Genomic DNA, 21,837 nt, shown 5'->3' on the forward strand with positions numbered 1-21,837 from the left:
ATACCAGTTCAGGTGGTGGCAGTTCACCTGCCCTCAGGCAGGCTCGGTGACTGAGCTACCCCATGAGATCTCCATGGCCTCTCCCTGCCCTGGGAAAGCTACGGGGTCCTAGGGACAGTGCCAGGCGGGGGCTGGAAATATCGGGGACACAGGGTAAAGGATAGGCTTGTCTAACCACTATGCTGTACACCTGACACAAATACAGAATAATATTGGATATAAACTGTAGCCAAAAACAATTTTAATAACATAATTTTAATTGGGAAAAATGTTAAAAGCTTAGCTATCCTGGGGACCACTCTGTCTTGAAAGGAAATAGCAGGCATGCTCTCAACCTCTGGATGCCCCCACCCCGTAAATAATAGCTGATGAAGGACACACCTTCCTTCTAGAACATCCCAGCTGATGGAGGAAGCAGGGGAGGTGGGATTAGAAAACCCCTGAGTGACATCACGGACCCCAAACAGTGCTCAGTGGTTGCTTGAACACCCTTCGTGAGCATCGGCCTTCACACCAAAGGGTCACAAGTTCGATTCCCAGCCAAAGGCAACATGTTCCTAGGTTAGCTGGCCCAGGTCTGGGTGGGTTGGGGAGGCAACCAATTGATGTGTCTCTCTCCATTCTCTCTCTCTCTCTCTCTCTCTCTCTCTCTCTCTCTCTCAAAAGAAAATCAATGGAAGAATAGCCTCTGGTGAAGATTAACAAAAACAAAGCAAAACTCCCTTCTGTGAAAAGCCCTGGGAGGAGCAGGGGAAGGGAGTGTTGGAGAATAGAGTGGGGGGTGGGGGTGGCGCCAGCCCAGCTCTGAGACCACACTTGTCCGCACTCAGGGTGCATCCCCTGTGGGATGTAGAGGGATGCAACCAGGACCACCCAGGAAAGAGTCTGGCCCAAGATCTGGCTGAACCTGAAACTCATCGAGTCTCTAGGTCTAACATTTTACAGGAAATACAGAAGTTAGAGGAACCAGTAAAACTATAGCTCAGGGACGCAATCTGTCAAACCCAGAATGGGAGACGTTCTCTGGAACAGGAGACCTGTCCCTCGTCCGTCCCAAGCAGAGGGAACGGAGAGAGCAAGTCACAGAGAAGAAGAGAGGGACCAAGAAACCCCGTAGCCTGCGTGTGGACCCAGTGCTGACAAGACCCCTTGCAAACAGCAGTTTCTGAGCCAGTGGGAAGGGGTTAATGTGCCCTGGGGAGCAGCAGGGCACAGGAGGGACCCTGTCAGGGTGACTCAATGGGAAGTTGCTGGAGGAGAAGAGACCCCATGAGTGGAAGCTGCACATTGGAGTGTGACAGGTGAAATACCTGCTGTCTTGTCAGCTAAGTGATCCGTGACTGAGCTCCAGGGTCCCGTGTGATGGCGACTTCCCTATTCAGCCTTGAAATGTGATTCAGCCTCAGAAAAGAGGGAAATTCTGACCCGTGCTACAACACAGATCTGCCAAGAGCCATGGTCAACAAACTGCGGCTCGCGACCCACATGCGGTTCTTTGTCCCCTTGAGTGTGGCTCTTCTACAAAATATCACGGCCTGGGCGAGTCTATTTTGAAGAAGTGGCGTTAGAAGAAGTTTAAGTTTAAAAAATTTGGCTCTCAAAAGAAATTTCAATCGTTGTACTGTTGATGTTTGGCTCTGTTGACTAATGAGTTTGCCGACCACTATGCCAAGAGGAACCAGGCACAGTGTAATAAGCCTGGCACAGAAGCACAAATGCCGTAGGATTCCACAATGAAGATGTTCTTGAAGTCATCAAATTCAGAGACAGAAGGTGCAATGGTGGTGGTCAGGGGCCAGGGGAGGGGGAGTGAGTGTTTAATAAGCACAGAGTTGCTCTTTGGAAGATGGAAAGTTTTGGAGATGGACAGTGGTGAAGGCTGCAACAATGTGAATGCCCTCCATGCCACTGGCTGCACATTTCAAGACGGTGAAATCAGTGGATTTTGTTCTGTCTGTCTGACCGCAACCGACATTGAGCAAATGACATGGAAAGACTTCCCAATGCGAAGGAGATGACCCTTTGTGAACAGACCTCCAGGCACAGATGCTGCACATGGGGCCAGAACAATGTCCTGGGGCACCAACCCAGCTCAGCTGCCTGCCGCTCACGAGCCAGTACTCAAGGGACAGGGTGTGATGGAGCAAAGCAGGTTTATTCAAGAGCCAGCAGCTTGAGAAGATGGGGGACCCTCAGAACAAAACTCATCTTTACTTCTTGTTTTTCATCCTCACCCCAGGACAGTGATGGGCAACCTTTTGAGCTTGGTGTGTCAATCTTCGCCAAAAAACTGAGCATAACTCGGGTAGTGTGTCACTTTGAGGAAAAAACATTATTTCATGATATTTATAGTTTAAATAGCATAAATGTATAATTGTTATATATAATTGTATTTAATAAACCAAAAACTAAATATTTAACTTACCTGCTTAGTGACTTCTTTGTTCGTTCGTCAGTCAGTTTCTTTTGTTGGTCTTGATATTATTTAGCTTGTGTGGGGTGCCATGAACTAAGATAAGTGAGGGGGAGGATGATTTCTTTAACTAACCTGCCTATTAGTGACTTTTTTGTTGCTGAATTTCATTGGCTAAATCTTCAATTGAAGGTTGATATTTTGTACCCTTCAGGCCCAAGCAAGCGCTACTAACTTCATCTGTCAATCTGTTTCTTTTGTTGGTTTTGATATTATTTAATGCCGAGAATAAGGCCTCACAAAAGTATGTAGAGGGAAAAATTGTGAGTAAAGCCATTGCTATATTTTTCAGGGTGCTAGAAGTGTCTGGTAGTTGGTTCCAGGCACTCCAAATTTCCTGTTCGTAGTGGCACTCCTCTTGATTCTCCAAGCAGCACCTTTCCAGATTCTCAAGCTTTGACCTCAAGTCGACAAACACCTGAGCCCAGATACTGTCTTGAAATTCTGCAAGTTGCATCTCCAAATCATCAATTTGCATCCATTGGAAACCATTTAATTCCAGACTACTGTAGACTACTACATCAGGATACTTAATTGTTTTCATGGTCTGTATTAGACTTCTAAATTGACTAAATCTATCACTAAACTGGTCAAGTAACAAGTCTAAAACATGCCGGTACTTTGTATGCAAGAGTTCCATTTCATTTTGTACAGCTGCACTGGCCTTCTCAAAACACTTTGTTACTCGAGGAAAATACTTACAAGTTTTAGTTTCTACATCTCGCTTGAAAATGTTAACTTTACTTTCAAAAGCTTTTATGTATCCAAACATAACGTCAATACTTTTGCCAAAACCTTGTAACTTTAAGTTCAGTTCATTAATATGAACAGAGAGATCTGTAAAAAACATCAGGGTGTTGACCCACTTATCATCATTAAGCTGAGGAAAGTTTCCCAGATCCTTATCGTCAAGAAATACCTTAATTTCTTCAAAGCACTCCATAAAGCGCTCAAGAACTTTGCCTCGGCTGAGCCAGCTTACATTGTTGTACATCAGCAGTCCACTGTAGGTGAAATCAACCTCCAGTAAAAGTGCCGAAAATTCTCGCTTGTGAAGGGGGCGAGCAGCTATTAAATTAACTATTTTTGTAACAACTGACATTAAGTCCTTTAAGTCGGTGAATCCTGTCTTGGTACATAAAGCCTCCTGATGGATAATACAATGAAAAGGCACATTCGATGTCCAATAGCTTCTGTAAACAATTTGACAAATCCGACTTTTTACCCCACCATATTTGGTGCCCCATATGTCGTCACTGACACAACTTTAGAGATATCAATGCTTAGGTCACGAAATGTTTGTATAATAACCTTACATATTTTGCTTCCTGATTTACTTGTTGACACTGATACTAACTTTATCAACTCTTCTCTCATTGTGAGACCATCAGAACATCGACCAAGAATGGCCAACTGAGTATGTGATGTGACATCAGTAGTTTCATCAAGAGAGATCGAAAAATATTTACACTTCCTTATGTCTCTCTTTAATTGATGTTGTACGTTTGTGTTCAGTCTCATTATTCGATCTTTTATGATATTTCTACTGAGTGGTAACTCAGATATTCTCTTAATAATTGCATCTGTATTCTCCATATCGTCAAATAGAACCGGTGCACATCTTAGGAGAGTTTCTTTAATAAATTCTCCCTCACTGAGCGCTTTTCCATGCTGAGCTATAGAGTGAGCAATGCTCAAACTTGCAGATGTTAAATTTGTAGAGCCTTTCATAAATTTAAGGATGGAATTAGATTGGCTCTTATAAAAGTGTAGCTGCCTGGAAATGTATTCCTTCCTTTCGTCCTCACTTTTTTCCAAGAGCTGGGAATGATTAGTTTCAAAATGTCTATTTATATTCCACGTTCTGCTTACTACCGTTTCAGTACGTAGAACGCAAAATGATCTGCCATTTTTTTCTATAAAGCCATACATCTCGGTCCATGTCTCTTTAAAGGGTTGGCCACTGCTACTACCACTTCCTTTACTTAACCTTAGTTTTTTTATTTTTTGGGTTCTCCATCAGGGGGGCAGTGACAGAAGATAGTATTATAGATAGCTTGTTAGGCCTGCAGGCAATTAGGGGTTAACTAGCCTAACTAACCACAAATGGTGCATATAACTGTCTTTTAGGAAAGGGCAGGGTTAATAAGCAGAAATAGGGGTTAATAAGGATGCACAACAGTAATAGTGGTAAAATGGAGTCTGCACTATGGAGCAAGATGGTGTTCCTTATGTGAATTAAAATGGCTGCCGCTATTTCTAATGCCAGGAAATGGCACCCATAGCACGCCACAAACCCTCGCCTCTCCCAGCCTCCCCCTCACTTATCTCAGTAATGATGGTTTAGAAATCCATGACACCCCCGAACAGTAGATAATGGTTGCTGTGATTAACTGTTATTTGGTTACTGGTAATGGCAGGGCCCCCAGAGATGTGTCCCCCGCTGTGTTCAGATGCTCCCTGCTCTGCCGGTGGAAGTGAGGGCAAAGATTCCGGCTTAACTGGAAGTCCCAGAACTAGACGCTCTGTGCCGAACTTCCGTTGTTTTGGCCTACAGACCTCCGGCACAGAGTGTCTAACAGGGGAGGATGAATCGTTTGCGACTAGAGTCTAACTCCAAGACTCTAGTCGCAAATGTTTCATCCTCAGGAGCAGCAAATGTTTCAACCTCGGCATGCGGCCGCCTCAGCGGCCACGTGTCATCAGAAATGGCTACGCATGTCAGTGCTGACACATGTGTCATAGGTTCGCCATCACTGCCCCAGGACATGTTTCCATTGGAGAAAGAGAGAGAGAGAGAGAGAGAGAGAGAGAGAGAGAGAGAGAAACATCCATCAGCCGCCTCCCATATGCACCCCAACCAGGAATGGAAACTGCCACCCAGGGATGTGCCCGGCCTGGGAATCAGACCAGAACCTTAGGAGCACAGGACCAGGCTCCAAGCAGCTGAGCCACCGGCCAGGGCACAAGGACCATCCTAACATGTGAGGGCAGCAGGGGTGTACGAGCGGGAAGAGGAAGGCAGAACCAGGGGAAGCACAGGGTGCTGTGTGCCAGTCGGCACCGTCTGCTCCGGTAAACACCGGGGACCCGGTCCAGGAGGCTCTGGCTTTCCTCCAAGGTGATCAACTCCCCTGGAGCCCAAACGCCTGCAGGCTGAGTCGGCCTCCTTTGAGGTTGGCTCCTGCAGTCCTTTAGGCCCGTGATTGTCAACCTTTTCATCTCACGGCACACAGGAACCACTCAGCCTCTGCAGCACACCAAAACATACATATTGGGCCAATCTGACAAAAATAGGCATAGTTTAATTCATGGGCAGCAGACAGCTATTGCGATGATGGTGGCTGTGATGGTTTTACTGCACAATCGAAGGGAAAGGAGGTCAGTGCCCCTGGCTAAAGAGTCAGCATTGCATGTTTTAAGAATTCGTGTGGCTACACCAGTTGAATATCATTGCTTGAAGCCAGCAGGCTCTTTATCCATAGCTTTATTTTAATTAGCAAGTCATTCTTTCTTTTTAAAATATATTTTTATTGATTTCAGAGAGGGAGAGACAGAAACATCAATGATGAGAGAGAATCATTGATCTGCTGCCTCCTGCAGGGAGCCTACAGGGGATATAGCTCAAAAAACGGGCCTGTGCCCTGACCAAAAATCAAACAGTGACCTGGGTCATGGGTTGAAGCCACAGGACGTAGTTGTAAGTGTGTTGGTTTAGTAATGAAATGGGCGTTGGGGGGTTGCTGTGGCCCCAGCTCAAACGCAACACTTGGACCTTGCTTGGAAGCACCTGCCATCTTCCTGAGTGCCTTCCGGACAGCGGTAGAGGTGGCAGTTACCCCCAATGCTGATGCACCTGGGACTCTAAGGAGTCAGAGTCGTGAGAATGCCCGCACCTGTGAGGAGGCAAAGAAGACACATCAGGGTCCAGGTTTGCAGCCAACGTGACTGCAGGACACTTGGTGACACAGGACACACAGCTCTTCCCAGAGCACTTCAGACGGTGCCCTCCCAGGAACTGCACCCCCACTGACCTCTGGGGCTGCTCATGCAAAGAACTGTGCCCTCCGTCTGAGGTCTATGCCAGCTGCCTGAGGTCTGTGCCCTCTGCCTGGGGTCTGTGCCGTCTGAGGCCAAACCAAAGCTGAGGATGAGCAGCAGGGCTGTAAGTGGGGTTTCCTTCTGCCCAGAGAGCTGTGCAGAGCACCCAGTTCATCCCAAATACGGTTCCTCTCCTTCACCCTGTCACCAGAACACACGTGCTCTGTTGCACAAATACTTGCATCTGTTTAAGAAATAATACGCACCTACCAGGTTCCAACAGCACACATTAAAACCTCCACATTAGAAATCTTTCGTACCCACGTTCCAGATGGGTACCCTGAGGCGTAAACAGAATCAAGTCATCATATCTGTCTGACAAAATGATGGCCTGGACAGGGCACAGTGTCTCTAGCTCTCCTCACAGCTCCCTTCACCTGGTCCTGGCCCCGGGCAGAGTGCCCCTCGTCCCCAGCTCACCTGGGCCCACCTGGGTGAAGAGCAGGCAGAGAGGCAGCAGCAGGATGTGGAAGAGCCTCATGCTGGCTGCCAGGCTGGGCGAGGGCAGGAGGAGGAGGAGGCTTGCAGGTGGAGCCACAGGCTTCCAGAGGCCAATGTGCCTCCCTATTTATAGGGGAGAGGGTTGTGCAACCTCAGGGACGGATCTGCGGGGCGTGACTCAGTCAGGGAAATGCTCACAAGCAGCCCCTCCTGTGGTTCACCTGTGTCTGTGGGTCAGGTGGACACAGTCCCTGTCCAGCTGGGGGGTGAGCTCTGGCCTGGAGCCCTAAGGGGGCGTCTCCACTGCTCTATATCCCCATTTCCCGCCCTCCCACCAGGTTGGGAGTTCTGATGGGGTTCTGGAGAAGTTCTGGAGAAGGGGCTCATGCCCAGGACCCTGAGTCGGAATGGCTCAGAGGGCCAGTGCCAGGGGGTCTGGGGCAGTAGCGAGCAGCAAGCTAGCTGCCAGCAAGCCGGCCCAGGAGTCCCCTCCTCCCAGGAAAAGACGAGAGGCTGTTTCATGGAACCTGAGGAAGCAGTTTCACCAGGGAAGGCCGCTCTCCCTCCTTTGCTTCTGCAGGATCTTTCTCCTCAATTGGGAACACCAACCTTTATTTCTTTCTTCTTTCTTTCTTTTTCTTTCTTCTTCCTTTTTCTTTCTTTCTTTCTCTTTTTCTTTTTCTTTCTTTCTTTCTTTCTTTCTTTTCTTTCTTTCTTTCTTTCTTTCTTTCTTTCTTTCTGTTTCTTTCTTTCTTTTTCTTTCGTTTCTTTTTCTTTCTTTCTTTCTTTCTTTCTTTTTCTTTCTTTCTGAAAAATATATTGTTATTAATTTCAGAGAGAAAGGGAGAGGGAGAGAGATAGAAACATCAATGATGAGAGAGAATCATTGGTCATCTGCCTCCTGCATGCTCCACACTGGGGATCCAGCACAAAACCAGGGCATGTGCCCTGACCGTGAATCGAACCCTCAACTCCTGGTTCATGGGTCTATGCTCAACCACTGAGCCAAGCCGGCCGGGCAGGAATCATGAATTTAAACGTCACTGAGCAGACCAAAGCCTGGGAGAACCCTGAATACTCTTTCCTGCCCTGAGACTACATGGGAAACCTGCAGCCAATACTTGGAATCGTCCTATTTCCCTGGTTTATCTCCCTTTTCTCCCCCAGGTTCCCATCTATGTTCATGCTCTGGGCTCGCTGCCCCTCTTCCTCTGCTTTTCCTGCCCTTTCTACCTCAGGGCTGCTTCCTGGGCCTGGGGACCCTCTCCTGTGGCTCAGGGGCAGGTCTGTGCGTTCGTTCAGGCCTGTGAGCCTGTCTTGACCTCCCAGTGACATTCTCCCCCCTTGGCCTTTACTGCAGTTTTTACTTCTCGGTGCTCCTGTGCCTCTGCCTGGAATGAGAGTTACTCATCTTTTTATCTCCTTCGTATCAGAACGCTTAGTCCTTGAGTTCAGAGGAGCACGGGATCCTAGTAAGGACTTAATGGAAGCCCAGTGGCTGCTTATTTCTTTGAAATGAATCCTCCTCCCCTGGTTCAGGTTGCTCCTGGAGCTGAAGTGTAGGTCTGTGCCAGGGCTCCTGCCAGGTGTAGGGTTACAACAATGAAAAAGTGGTTCTGACTTTGGCTGAAAGGAAAGCATCCCGGTAGTTCACCACCCATTACGTCTGGATGCCCCCTAACAGCCCTCAGCCATCCCATGTCTCATTGACCATCCCCTGAGCCAGTGGGGTGAGGCCGGGAGCCCATTTCCCCCAGGCCCCACTTTCCAGGTCAGGACGCTGAGGTGCAACAGTGGGAGGCAGCCTGTTTGTGGGCCGGGCTGGATGGGGTTGAGGCCTCTGTGTCCTGGTCCAGGGACCCTCCTCTGAATGTAGGAGGCAGAGGGAGGACAGGTGAGGGCCAAGCAGGACAGGTTTGGGCACAGCCAATGGGGTGGAGGCACCAGGGAGAACAGGGAGGGAAGAAAGAATAGATGGGTTAGAGGGGTGACCTTAGTGTGGGACAGGTGGGTTCTGGAGGTCCCGCCAGGTTGGCTGTGAAGGAAAAGTTCACCCTCAAGTCACAGGTGGCTTCTGGGCAGCGAGGCCCTCTGTGCTGGGCACCAGGACCAGGTGGGGGGGCAGGGCGACCCTTTCTCCGCCCATTGACCCCCCCCACCTCATTCATCCCCTTTCCAGCCTTCCCTGCACTATTGTGTGTCCATGGGCTTTGCACATCCTATCTAATAAAGAGGGAATATGCTAATTGACCATCACACCCTCACAAAGACATAGGCTCCTGAAGCATAGTAACCTCAATCTTGCATAAAAAACTGCTGTTTGAATTCTCTGCTATTGTCAGATAGTCCCTACTCCTGTGAACTCTGCCATTGTGAACTCTGTCACTTTAAGGCAGTCTCTTATTCTATAAAATGACTTTGTTTTTAGTTCAAATAATAGAAAAAGATAAACTTAACTGTCTGACCTTGCAACCTAGCCATCCAAGGTAATAGACTAATATAGACTAACTAGAGGCCCAGCGCAGGATTGACATTGCACGAGGAGGTGCCCTGCCTAAAGCTGAGCAAGGAGGCACCCCGTGGGGGCTGGGACCGGAGCCTGACTCCCAGTGTCCCCCGGTCCCCTGCCTATGTTTTCTCCGGGGCCACAGGGAGGCACCCTGCCAGCTTGGTCAGGCCCCCCTGCCTCTGTCTCCGTCTCCGCTCTGGGCCTCACCTCAGAGCGCAACCTCTTCCTGTATGGTCATGACCCATTAAGGAGTCCCAGCCTAATTTGCATATTACCTCTTTATATAGATAGATACTGATAATAATTCTCATATTCTTTTGTCAAGTACTAACTAATTATGTATTCAAGGTTACAACTGTAGGTAATAATAACTCACACAGAGCCTTTTGAAATATCTGCAAACAAAGAGGCTCCAACGTATAAATACGGGAAACTTCCTATATGTGTTGCTCAGAGGTTTGGAAGACACACCTCCCTCTGCCCCTGCTAATAAATGACTCCTAATTAATTGGGTCATTAAGGCCTCTTACATCTCGCTCATTGATTTACAACACAACACACCCAGAGCCAATAAGGAAGGAATATGCTAATTGACTGCCATGCTCTCAAATATGGCAGTGCCCACAGCCACAAGATGTCAGTGCCCAGTCCCCTCAGCTTCCCCGCTGCCCAGGGCCAGCCCGAAGCATAGGAAAGCCTTGGATGGTTGCTGTCCAGCTCCCCAGGGCTGCCTGAGGCTCAGGTTCCCAGGGCTGGCAGAGGCTTGTGCTGCTGGCAGTGGAAGCAGCAAAGGTATGATGGGGGCATTGCCTTCCCCTGATTGCTGGGTTACCTCCTGCCCCTGAGGGCTCTGGGACTGTGAGAGGGGGCAGGCTGGGCTGAAGGACCCACCCCTGCAGTGCATGAATTTTCATGCACCGGGCCTCTATCTCTTTATATAAAATCCTAGTATGCAAATAGACCAAATGGCAGAACAACCAAACAACCAGTCGCTATTACATGCGCTGATCAACAGGTGCCGTGAGCAGAACATGGTGGGCGTCGGCTGAGATGGGAAGGTGGAGCATGTGAGTGGGGGCACCAACCAAAGTGGGCGCCGGTCGCTGTCATCAGGGTGAGCCTCTGGTAGATAAAGACAATTCTTTGCTTCTGCTCACTGTGATCCTGCCCTGCACTCCCACCTGCTGTGGCACCAGCCCTGCTTGAAACTGCTGATAGCTGGAGTCGCTGCTCACACCTGCTGCAGCGCCCGGCACGGGCCCTGATTGCATGGCGCCATCAGCGGATGCCAGCGGCAGCAGCCAGCCCCTATTGCCCATCAGAGCTTCTCCACCTCCCCCTGCTCCTGAGGGCTATCAGGCAGCAGCTACCACTCCCACACGCTGATAGCGCCAGCCCCGCTCCCAGCCACTGCAGGTGCTGGCCCTTATTGCTGCGTGCCATCAGCGGGTGCGAGTGAGGTCGGTGTCCTCAGCTCCTGGGAGTGGTGGGGGAAGGAGCTGGGTTTCAAGCAGACAAGGGACCAGAGGCCCTGGCAGGAGGTGCCGGGCAGAGGCATGGAGAATGGTCTAAGACACGCCCCTGTGCTCACCACAGACTCCCGGTCCACAGCTCCTTTCAAGGTGCACGAATTTCGTTCACTGGCTCCATAGTATGCATATAACATCTGTGGTTCATCTCTTCCTGCAGATAATCTCCAGTCTAAATGAGGAAACTGATCAGCAGGGCCTGGAGGGACTCCCACCCACACGAGGAGCCAGTCCAGGCCATTTTCCCTGATTAAGGAGAACTAAGGTGCCCATGCCTTCCTCCAGGCAGCCCTCCAGCTTTCTTTTAGTTCTCAGAGTCTGTGCTTCCAGAAAAAGCTAGACAGACTGGATGCACCCCTTCCTGGGTCACCGTCTCTAACACCTGGTCTCGCCACTTCCAGCCAAGCCAAGCCCACCTTCCTGGCCAGCCCACGCCTGTATGGATTCATCAGTTGAGGGCATTGACGTGTCCAGAGATGGGTTCTGGGGCTGATGGGGAGACTTAACACCCTTGGCTCCGAGGCAGGGATTCCGTCCTCAGCACTTTTCACACCTGGGACAGAGGAGTGACCCTGAGAGGAGTCCATGTGAGGGGTGCAGGGCTGGAAGGTGGGTGCTAGGAGGTCCGTGGGTGCTCGATGACCTGCATAATGGACGTCAGGCGGTCTGGACAGGTGAGTCCTTCGGGGGTAATAGCAGGGCCATCTGGAGATGGGGTGCAGGTGCGGGAACTGATGGGAATCAGGCGCTGACGCAGGGCTGGAAAGTTCAAGCCTCCATGCTCCCAGGCTGGGTTACAGGAAGCGCAGAACCATGGCCTCCTGCCGCGACCTTCAGCGCGTCAATGATTTCAGAGCTTGTTCCTGTGTCCAGTTTGTACATTCTCTATCTTAACTTCTTCTTCATCTCCCCTTTGACCAGGAAGTTTCTTTCAAAAACATCACAGAATAAACCAAACATTTTAAAGTCTCTGGTTGGCAGAGTGCAACGCCTTACCTGGCCCAGGGTGTTCCTCCGAGGGGAGACACGGGCTGGAGACATGCTCGCTATCCATGCATGGGTCCTGTAACCAGCTCAATATTTTGGGAGCCTTTGGGCGGGAAGTCTTTGGACAGGGCCAGGTGAGGTGTGATTGCTCTGCATCCGTGTCAGAAGCAGTCTTACTCTTGCCCAGTTAGACCTCAGCTCTCAGTTCGGGAGTTGGAGGCTCAGGTGCTGCCAGGGGAGGCCTGGGAGCAAGCAGGCTGGCATTCAGTGAGAGGCGTTGCTATGGAAACAAAAGAGAATGAGGGTGGAGATCGGAAGAGCCTGTCACCCCAGGGTCTAGTGGAGGAGGCTTCTAGATGCTGGCTGGGGGCACCCCCCAGACAGGGTGGAGTTAGGAAGTTACCCCAATGCGCTCTCCTGGGCTGCAGGGGCGTCTCTGGTTTCTCTGCCGTGTGAAGACGGTCCATGGATGGGCTATGGTGACGTCTTTAAAGTTGTATCAACTTGTCCCACTTCCATTTGCATGGCTTTGGGAAAAGGGCTGATTGAGTTCTCAGTGACCCTGGAACCAAGGAAGGGAACACTGGTTTTGAGACTCACAGCCAGATACGAGGGGAATGGGAGGAAGTCAGGGCGCAGTGCAGTCCAGGCAGAAACCAAACTTCAATCAGCACAGCACAGTCCGCGGGGCCGTGGGCGTGGTGGGGGCTTGCCCTCATCAGAGTGACCACCGGGTGTTCCTCTAACTCAGCACACGTCCCAGAGTCGCGTGTGGGCCTGGCTGTGCTGTAGGGGCGGTCAGTCCTGAGAGCCAAAACCTGCAGGTGGCCAGGGCAGGAACAAGCCTGGCCTAAGGGGAACATGAGGCCAGGAGGTGCGTGCACCGGGTTCCCTCTGCTGCTGAGTGAGGTCAACAACCAGGTGTCACCAATCAACCCACCAGGTCACACAGAGTGAGACAGAGGAGCTGCCGGACACAGGGCAGACGGTGTTCACGGGGAGCGTTTCTGTGTTAACGAACATGCCCCACGTGGCTCTTAACAAGCCAGACACACCTTTGAGTTGCTGGAAAGCGTATTCTTTAAGGTGCTAGAGCCTTGGGAGTGTCTGAGTATCGCCGGCTCCTCCTTCGTTGGCCCCTTCATCCCAAGATGCCTATTGAGTGTGTAGAGAGCCTCCCTGTGGGGACCCCGTGAGCAGGAGGGGGTGGCTGTCCGTGGCCCTCGCACCACACGCCTGTGCCCTTCACATGTGGGTTTGTGTGGAGCCTGTGTGCAGTTGGGGAGGTGGTAGTGACGTGGAGGCCATACATCTAGGGCGAAGGGACAGCCTCTCTGTCTCCAGGTGAGCCTCCGGGTGTCCCCACCCTCAGGGACGTGGCTGTGGTCTGGGCTGAGCCAGGCTGGAGACACGCCTCCCTGCCCTCCCTATTCCCTCCAGCCCGGTGAAGTCCACGTATGTTAGTGGCTGTGTCTTTCTGATTCACCTCGGATAAATCGGAGGGTTCCTTGCCTCCCAGAACGTAAGTGCCATTAGGTGAGATTGACCTCGTGGGACAGACAGACAACAACCGCACAAACTCTGCAGCTGTCTGTGTGACCTGCAGGCAAGATGCAGCCTGTGGGCCCAGCCCAAGTGGGTCAGTGGTTGACCTTCGACCTATGAACCAGAAGGTCGAGGTTTAATTCCTGGTCAGTGCAAATACCCGGGTTGTAGGCTGGATCCCCAGTGTGGGGCAGGCAGGATGTAGCTGAGCAATGATTCTCTCTCATCACTAATGTTTCTATTTCTCTCCCTTGCCTTTCCTCTCTGAAATCAATAATATATTTTACAAAAAGAAAAGCAGAAAAAAAGAAAAGAAAGAAGAAGGAAGGAAGGAAGGAAGGAAGGAAGGAAGGAAGGAAGGAAAGAAAGAAGGAAGGAAGGAAAGGAAAGAAGGAAGGAAGGAAGGAAGGCTGATGTTGGCCAATTGAGGAGAAAAGTCCTGCAGTAGCAAGGAAGGGAGAGCAGACTTCCCTGGTGAAACTGCTCTCTCAGGTTCCATGAAACAGCCCATTGGCTTTTCCCGGGAGGAGGGGACTCTCAGGCTGGCTTGTTGGCTGCTGTTCTGCTGGTCGCTGCTGCCCAAGGCCCCTTGTCACCGGCCCTCTGAGCCATTCCCACCCAGGGGCCTGGGCATGAGTCCCTTCTCCAGAACTTCTCCAGAAATTCTAGAGAACCCCACCAGAACTCCCAACCTGGTGCGGGGGGGGGGGGGGGGGGGGGGGCGGTAACGGACAGATAGAGCAGCAGAGGCGCCAGCTCAGGGCTCCAGGCCAGAGCTCAACCCCCCAGCTGGACAGGGAGTGTGTCCACCTGACAAGCGGACACAGGAGAACCACAGGAGGGGCTGCTTGTGAGCATTTCCTTGATTGAGTCACGCCCCGCAGATCCGTCCCTGAGGTTGCACAACCCTCTCCCCTATAAATAGGGAGGCACATTGGCCTCTGGAAGCCTGTGGCTCCACCTGCAAGCCTCCTCCTCCTCCTGCCCTCGCCCAGCCTGGCAGCCAGCATGAGGCTCTTCCACATCCTGCTGCTGCCTCTCTGCCTGCTCTTCGCCCAGGTGGGCCCAGGTGAGCTGGGGACCAGGGGGCACTCTGCCCGGGGCGGGACCAGGTGAAGGGAGCTGTGAGGAGAGCTGGAGACACTGTGCCCTGTCCAGGCCGTCATTTTGTCAGATAGTTATGATGACTTGACTCCAGTTATGCCTCAGGGTGCCCATCTGGAAAGTGGGTACGAAAGTTTTCTAATGCAGAGGTTTTAATGTGTGTGGTTGGAACCTGCTCAGTGCGGATTATTTCTTAAACAGATGCAAGTATTTGTGCAACAGAGCACGTGTGTTCTGCTGACAGGGTGAAGGAGAAGAACCTTATTTGGGGACGAACTGGGTGCTCAGGACAGCTGTATGAGCAGAAGGAAACCCCACTCACAGCCCTGCTGCTCATCTTCAGCTTTGGTTTAGCCACAGTGGTCACCAACCTCAGACGGAAAACACAGACCTCAGTCGTAAAACACAGACCACAGAAGGAGGGCACAGACCTCAGATTGAGGACATAGACCTCAGACAGAGAACACAGGCCTCAGACGGAGGGGATAGACCTCAGATAGAGGGCACAAACCTCAGACCGAGTATATAGACCACAGACGATGGACATACACCACAGACGGAGGACATAGATCCCAGACGGAGAACACAGACCCCAGTCAAGGGCAGAGGCATGAGCAGGCCAAGAGGTCAGTGGGGGCGAAGTTCCTGGGAGGGCACCGTCTCTGCAATGCTCCGCGAAGGGCTGTGTGTCCTGTGTCACCAAGTGTCCTGCAGTCACGTTGGCTGTGAGCCAGGAGCCTGACGTGTCTTCTTTGCCTCCTCACAGGTGCTGGCCTCCTCGCGAGTCTGTTACACAGGAGTCCAGAATACATATGTGCCCATAAGGGGGGGACCTGCAACTTCTCCCCATGCCCACTCTACACCAAGCACTTGGGCTACTGCTACAGAGGGAAGGCCAAGTGCTGCCTCTGAGCTGGAGCCACGGGGGAGACAAAGCCACAGGGACTACTTGTAAGCGTTGTTTTCCTAAAAGAAAACCTTATTTTAAAGCATGGCTCCTTCGGACCCACATGAACCCTGTGTCTCCTTTGGGAAGACGTTAGGAAAGCCAGGTTACGAAGGACACAATCCTGCTAAGTGAACTGAGCCAGTCAGAGCAAGACAAGCATCACATGATCTCACTCATAGGTGGAGTCTGGAGAACAACATAAACTGATGATCGGAGTGTATCCAGAGCTATGGAAGCATGGAACAAGTGGGGAGTGTCCGAAGGAAGGCGGGGAGGCTGCGTGGGTGGGAGGTGACCAACCAAGGACCGTGTATGCAGAGATGCATGGCCCCTGGACACAGACAATGGGGCCCTGAGGGCCTGGGGCCGGGCATCAGAGGGGGAAAATAGGGGACATATGTAATGTCCACCATAAAGAATTTTAACAACAAAAAAAGAAGTGAGACAGGCCAGGCCACTAAAGCTGAAAGCCCAGGAAAGGGGGTGGGAGGATTGAGGGCCATAGCTATGTCACCTCCTCCTCACTTCATTACCAATCCACAGTGTGAGATGTTCAGAGGGTCCACCCGCAATCAGGAGTGTCTGACGAGGGGGCAAAGGACACCACTTCCCCCCACTGGGGCCCAGCAGGTTTCCACCCAAAATCCAGTACGTGTGGCATGCCAGGCCGTGGGCAATGTGTTGGCCAAGCTTGGCTTTTGAGGGCGTCCGGTGGGACTATAAAACCACTCCGCTTCCGCCAGGCCAGTGTGGCACAGTGGTTGAGTGTCCATCTAAGAAGCATGAGGTCACTGTTTGATTGCCAGTCAGGGCTCATGCCTGGCTTGTGGCCTCGATCCTCAGTGTGGAGCGTGCAGGAAGCAGCCCGTCAATGATTCTCTCTCATTATTGATGTTTCTATATCTCTTTCCTTTCCTCTCTGAAAAATATTTTTTAAAAAACAATAATCATATATAACAAAGAGGTCATATGCAAATTGACTCTCACACCCTTCCACAACAAGGCCGCCTCTAGTGATCAAAGATGGCCACCACAAGATGGCCAGCAGGGGAGGGCAGTTGGGGACAACCAGGCCAGCAAGGGAACAGTTCGGCATTGATCAGGCTGGCAGGGGAGTGGTTAAGGGGTGATCAGGCTGGCAGGCAGGCGAGCGGTTGGCAGCCAGTAATCCCAGATTTTGAGAGGGATGTCAGACTGCCATTTTAGGCCTGATCCCCAACCAGCAGTCTGACATCCCCGACGGGTCCTAGTGGAACAGGGTACAGGCTGGGCTGAGGGACAACTCCCCGATACCCACACACACAAATCTCATGCACCAGGCCTCTAGTAAACACAAAAAGCCACTCCTCTTCCATTTCACTCTTCAGGTCTAAGGTCTGGGCTCCCGAAGGACGACTATGGACCCTCCCACCCTAATGCCACCTGTTTTCTGTCCCTCAGAGCACATCTGCTGCACCACCCCTCATGGCCCGCCTCCTGCACCAACCAGCCTGCAGGCAGCCTCCTTCCCACCCACGCCCACAGCTGGCGGCCCACCACAGTCCCCCAGCACCCCATCTGCATCGCTTAGTCATAAGCACGAATGACCTACCACTGTCGTACAAATGTTTGCCCTCACCCCGCCCTCCTCATCAGTTTAGACACAGCACCCCTTGTCGGGGCAGAAGGCAGAGAGGGAATGCTGGTTCAGGTGGTGGCAGTTCACCTGCCCTCTGGGAGCCTCGGAGACTGAGCTACCCCATGAGGTCTCCATGGCCTCTCCTTGCCCTGGGAAAGCTACGGGGTCCTAGGGACAGTGCCAGGCGGGGGCTGGAAATATCGGGGACACAGGGTAAAGGATAGGCTTGTCTAACCACTATGCTGTACACCTGACACAAATACAGAATAATATTGGATGTAAATTGTAGCTGAAAACAATTTTAATAACATAATTTTAATTGGGAAAAACTAAAAAGCTACGCTATACTGGGGACCACTCTATCTTGAGAGGAAAAGACAGGCACGCTCTCAACCTTTAGATGCCCCCAACCCTGTAAATAATAGCTGATGAAGGACACACCTTCCTTCTAGAACATTTCAGCTGATGGAGGAAGCAGAGGAGGTGGGATTAGAAAACCCCTGAGTGACATCACGGACCCCAAACAGTGCTCAGTGGTTGCTTGAACACCCTTTCTGAGCATCGGCCCTCACACCAAAGGGTCACGAGTTCGATTCCCAGCCAAGGACAACATGTTCCTAGGTTAGCTGGCCCAGGTCTGGGTGGGTTGGGGAGGCAACCAAATGATGTGTCTCTCTCAACTCTCTCTCTCTCTCTCTCTCTCTCTCTCTCTCTCTCTAAGAAAATCAATGGAAGAATAAACTCTGGTGAGGATTAACAAAACAATGCAAAACTCACTTCAGTGAAAATCCATGGGGGTAGGGAGGAGGGAGGGTTGGATAATAGAGGGTGGACTGGCCCAAGCCCATCTCTGAGACCAGGCTTGTCCCCACTCGGGGTGCATCCCCTGTGGGATGTAGTGGGATGCACCCAGGACCACCCAGGAAAGAGTCTGGCCCAAAGTCTGGCTGAACCTGAAACTCACTGAGTCTCTAGGTCTAACACTTACAGGAAATACAGAAGTTACAGGAACCAGTAAAACTACAGCTCAGGGATGCAATCGGTCAAACCCAGAATGGGAGACTTTCTCTGGGACAGATGACCAGGTCCCTAGGCCGTCCCACAGCAGATGGAACAGAGAGAGCAAGTCACAGGGAAGGAGAGAGGGACCAAGCAATCCCGCGGGATACGTGGGGACCCTGTGCTGACAAGGGCCCTTGCAAACACCAGTTTCTGAGCCAGTGGGAAGGGGTTCATGTGTCCTGGGCAGCAGCAGGGCGCAGGAGGGACCCTGTCAGGGTGACTCGATGGGGCAGGGGCTGGAGGAGAAGGGACCCCATGCGTGGAAGCTGAGCACTGGAGTGTGACAGGTGAAATACCTGCTGTCTTGTCAGCTAAGTGATCCGTGACTGAGCTCCAGGGTCCCATGTGATGGCGACTTCCCTATTCAGCCTTGAAATGTGGTTCAGCCTCAGAAAAGAGGGAAATTCCGACCTACGCTACAACACAGATCTGCCAAGAGGAACCAGGCGCAATGTAATAAGCCAGGCACAGAAGCACAAATGCAGTAGGATTCCACACTGAAGACGTTTTGCAGTCATCAAATTCAGAGTCAGAACGTGCAAAGGTGCTGGCCAGGGGGCCAGCGAGGGGGAGTGAGTGTTTAATAAGCACAGAGTTGCTCTTTGGAAGATGGAAAGTTCTGAAGATGGACAGTGGTGAAGGCTGCAACAATGTGAATCCCCTCCATGCCACCGGCTGCACATTTAAAGACGGTGAAATCAGTGGATTTTGTTTTGTCTACCTGACGGCAACGGACATTGAGCCAATGACATGGAAAGACTTCCCAATGGGAAGGAGACGTCTCTTTGTGAACAGACCTCGAGGCACAGATGCTGCACATGGGGCCAGAACAATGTCCTGGGGCATCAACCCAGCTCAGCTGCCTGCCACTCACGAGCCAGTACTCAAGGGACAGGGTGTGATGGAGCAAAGCAGGTTTATTCAAGAGCCAGCAGCTTGAGAAGATGGGGGACCCTCAGCACAAAGCTCATCTTTACTTCTTGTTTTTCAAGCCTCACCCCAGGACATGTTTCCATTGATTCTAGAGAGAGAGAGAGAAACAGCCATCAGCCACCTCCCACATACACCCCGACCAGGAATGGAAACTGCCACCCAGGGATGTGCCCGGCCTGGGATTCAGACCAGAACCTTAGGAGCACAGGACCAGGCTCCAAGCAGCTGAGCCACCGGCCAGGGCACAAGGACCATCCTAACACGTGAGGGCAGCAGGGGTGTACGAGCGGGAAGAGGAAGGCAGAACCAGGGGAAGCACAGGGTGCTGTGTGCCAGTCAGCACCGTCTGCTCCGGTAAACACCGGGGACCCGGTCCAGGAGGCTCTGGCTTTCCTCCAAGGTGGTCAACTCCCCTGGAGCCAAAACGCCTGCAGGCTGAGTCGGCCTCCTTTGAGGTTGCCTCCTGCAGTCCTTTAGGCCCGTGATTGTCAACCTTTTCATCTCACGGCACACAGGAACCACTCAGCCTCTGCAGCACACCAAAACATACATATTGGGCCAATCTGACAAAAAATAGGCATAGTTTAATTCATGGGCAGCAGACAGCTATTGCTGTGATGGTGGCTGTGATGGTTTTACTGGACAATGGAAGGGAAAGGAGGTCAGTGCCCCTGGCTAAAGAGTCAGCATTGCATGTTTTAAGAATTCGTGTGGCCACACCAGTTGAAAATCATTGCTTGAAGCCAGCAGGCTCTTTATCCATAGCTACATTTGAATTAGCAAGTCATTCTTTCTTTTTAAAATATATTTTTATTTATCTCAGAGAGGGAGAGATGGAAACATCAATGATGAGAGAGAATCATTGATCTGCTGCCTCCTTCAGGGAGTCTACAGGGGATCTAGCCCAAAAACTGGGCATGTGCCCTGACCGAGAATCAAACAGTGACTTCCTGGGTCATGGGTTGAAGCCACAGGAACTACTTCTAAACATGTTGGTTTGGAAATGAAATGGGGGTTGGCGGTTGCCGTGGCCCCAGCCCTGCTCACCACCCGCGTCCTGAGCTTTCAGGCTGAGAGGCCTGGCCTGTCTGGCTTCTAACATGGCTTTCCTCACCTCCTCAGAAAGGAGACACAGGGTTCAAGTGGGTCCGAAGGAGCCATGCTTTACAAAAAGGTTTTCTTGTTGGAAAACAATGCTTACAAGTAGTTCCTGTGGCTTTGTCTCCTCCGTGGCTCCAGGTCAGACGCAGCAATTGGCCCTCCCTCTGTAGCAGTGGCCATTGCTCTCAGTGGGTTGCGGGCATTGGGAGGAGTAACAGAACCCCTCCTTGAGGGCACATTTGTAGTCGTCCATCTTGGGGCCCAGATTTGCGAGGAGGCCAGCACCTGTGAGGAGGCAGAGAAGTCACGTCAGGCTCCTGGCTCACAGCCAACGTGACTGCAGGACACTTGGTGACACAGGACACACAGCCCTTCCCAGAGCACTGCAGAGACGGTGCCCTCCCAGGAACTGCACCCCCACTGACCTCTGGGGCTGCTCATGCAAAGGCCTCTGCCCTTGACTGGGGTCTATGTCCTCGGTCTGAGGTTTGTGCCCTCCATCTGAGGTCTATCCCCTCCGTCTGAGGCCTGTGTTCTCCGTCTGAGGTCTATGTCCTCAATCTGAGGTCTGTGCCCTCCTTCTGTGGTCTGTGTTTTCCATCTGAGGTTGGTGACCACTGTGGCTAAACCAAAGCTGAAGATGATCAGCAGGGCTGTGAGTGGGGTTTCCTTCTGCCCATACAGCTGTCCTGAGCACCCAGTTCGTCCCCAAATAAGCTTCCTCTCCTACACCCTGTCACCAGAACACACGTGCTCTGTTGCACAAATACTTGCATCTGTTTAAGAAATAATACGCACTGAGCAGGTTCCAACCACACACATTAAAACCTCCGCATTAGAAAACTTTCGTACCCACTTTCCAGATGGGCACCCTGAGGCGTAACTGTAGTCAAGTCGTCATAACTATCTGACAAAATGACGGCCTGGACAGGGCACAGTGTCTCCAGCTCTCCTCACAGCTCCCTTCACCTGGTCCCGGCCCCGGGAAGAGTGCCCACTGGTCCCCAGCTCACCTGGGCCCACCTGGGCGAAGAGCAGGCAGAGAGGCAGCAGCAGGATGTGGAAGAGCCTCATGCTGGCTGCCAGGCTGGGCGAGGGAAGGAGGAGGAGGAGGTTTGCAGGTGGAGCCATAGGCTTCCAGAAGCCAATGTGCCTCCCTATTTATAGGGGAGAGGGTTGTGCAACCTCAGGGACGGATCTGCGGGGCGTGACTCAGCCAGGGAAATGTTCACAAGCAGCCCCTCCTGTGGTTCACCTGCGTCTGTGCGTCAGGTGGACACACTGCCTGTCCACCTGGGGGGTTGAGCTCTGGCCTGGAGCCCTGAGCTGGCGCCTCTGCTGCTCTATCTGTCCGTTACCCCTCTCCCTGCCAGGCTGGGAGTTCTGATGGGGTTCTGGAGAAGAGGCTCATGCCCAGGTCCCTAAGTCGGAATGGCTCAGAGGGCCCGTGACAAGGGTCTTGGGCTGCAGAGACCAGCAAGCCGA

The 21,837-nt window shown here is 51.9% G+C and overlaps 1 protein-coding gene across 3 annotated transcripts in view; it reads right to left on the reverse strand.

The window, feature by feature from the left end:
• Nucleotides 1-21,504, reverse strand: part of LOC129150024 (beta-defensin 1-like) — a 42,504-nt gene extending 21,000 nt beyond the window's left edge. For 2 of the 3 annotated variants that reach the window (XR_008556806.1, XM_054720206.1), the window contains exons 1-2: nt 21,366-21,504; nt 20,453-20,637 (exon numbers count right to left, since the gene is read on the reverse strand). Coding sequence is in view for 1 of the 3 variants with exons in the window: in XM_054720206.1 (XP_054576181.1) it covers nt 20,492-20,637; nt 21,366-21,483 (264 nt within the window). In the remaining 2 variants the exon portion in view is untranslated. Of the gene's footprint in view, nt 1-19,217; nt 19,340-20,452; nt 20,638-21,365 lie in introns of those variants that run through there. The other variant, XR_008556805.1, reaches the window with a different exon arrangement.
• Nucleotides 21,505-21,837: the final 333 nt, after the last annotated feature.

The sequence above is a fragment of the Eptesicus fuscus genome, chromosome 8 (assembly GCF_027574615.1).
Source record: "Eptesicus fuscus isolate TK198812 chromosome 8, DD_ASM_mEF_20220401, whole genome shotgun sequence".
In the NCBI taxonomy this organism is placed as follows: domain Eukaryota; kingdom Metazoa; phylum Chordata; class Mammalia; order Chiroptera; family Vespertilionidae; genus Eptesicus; species Eptesicus fuscus.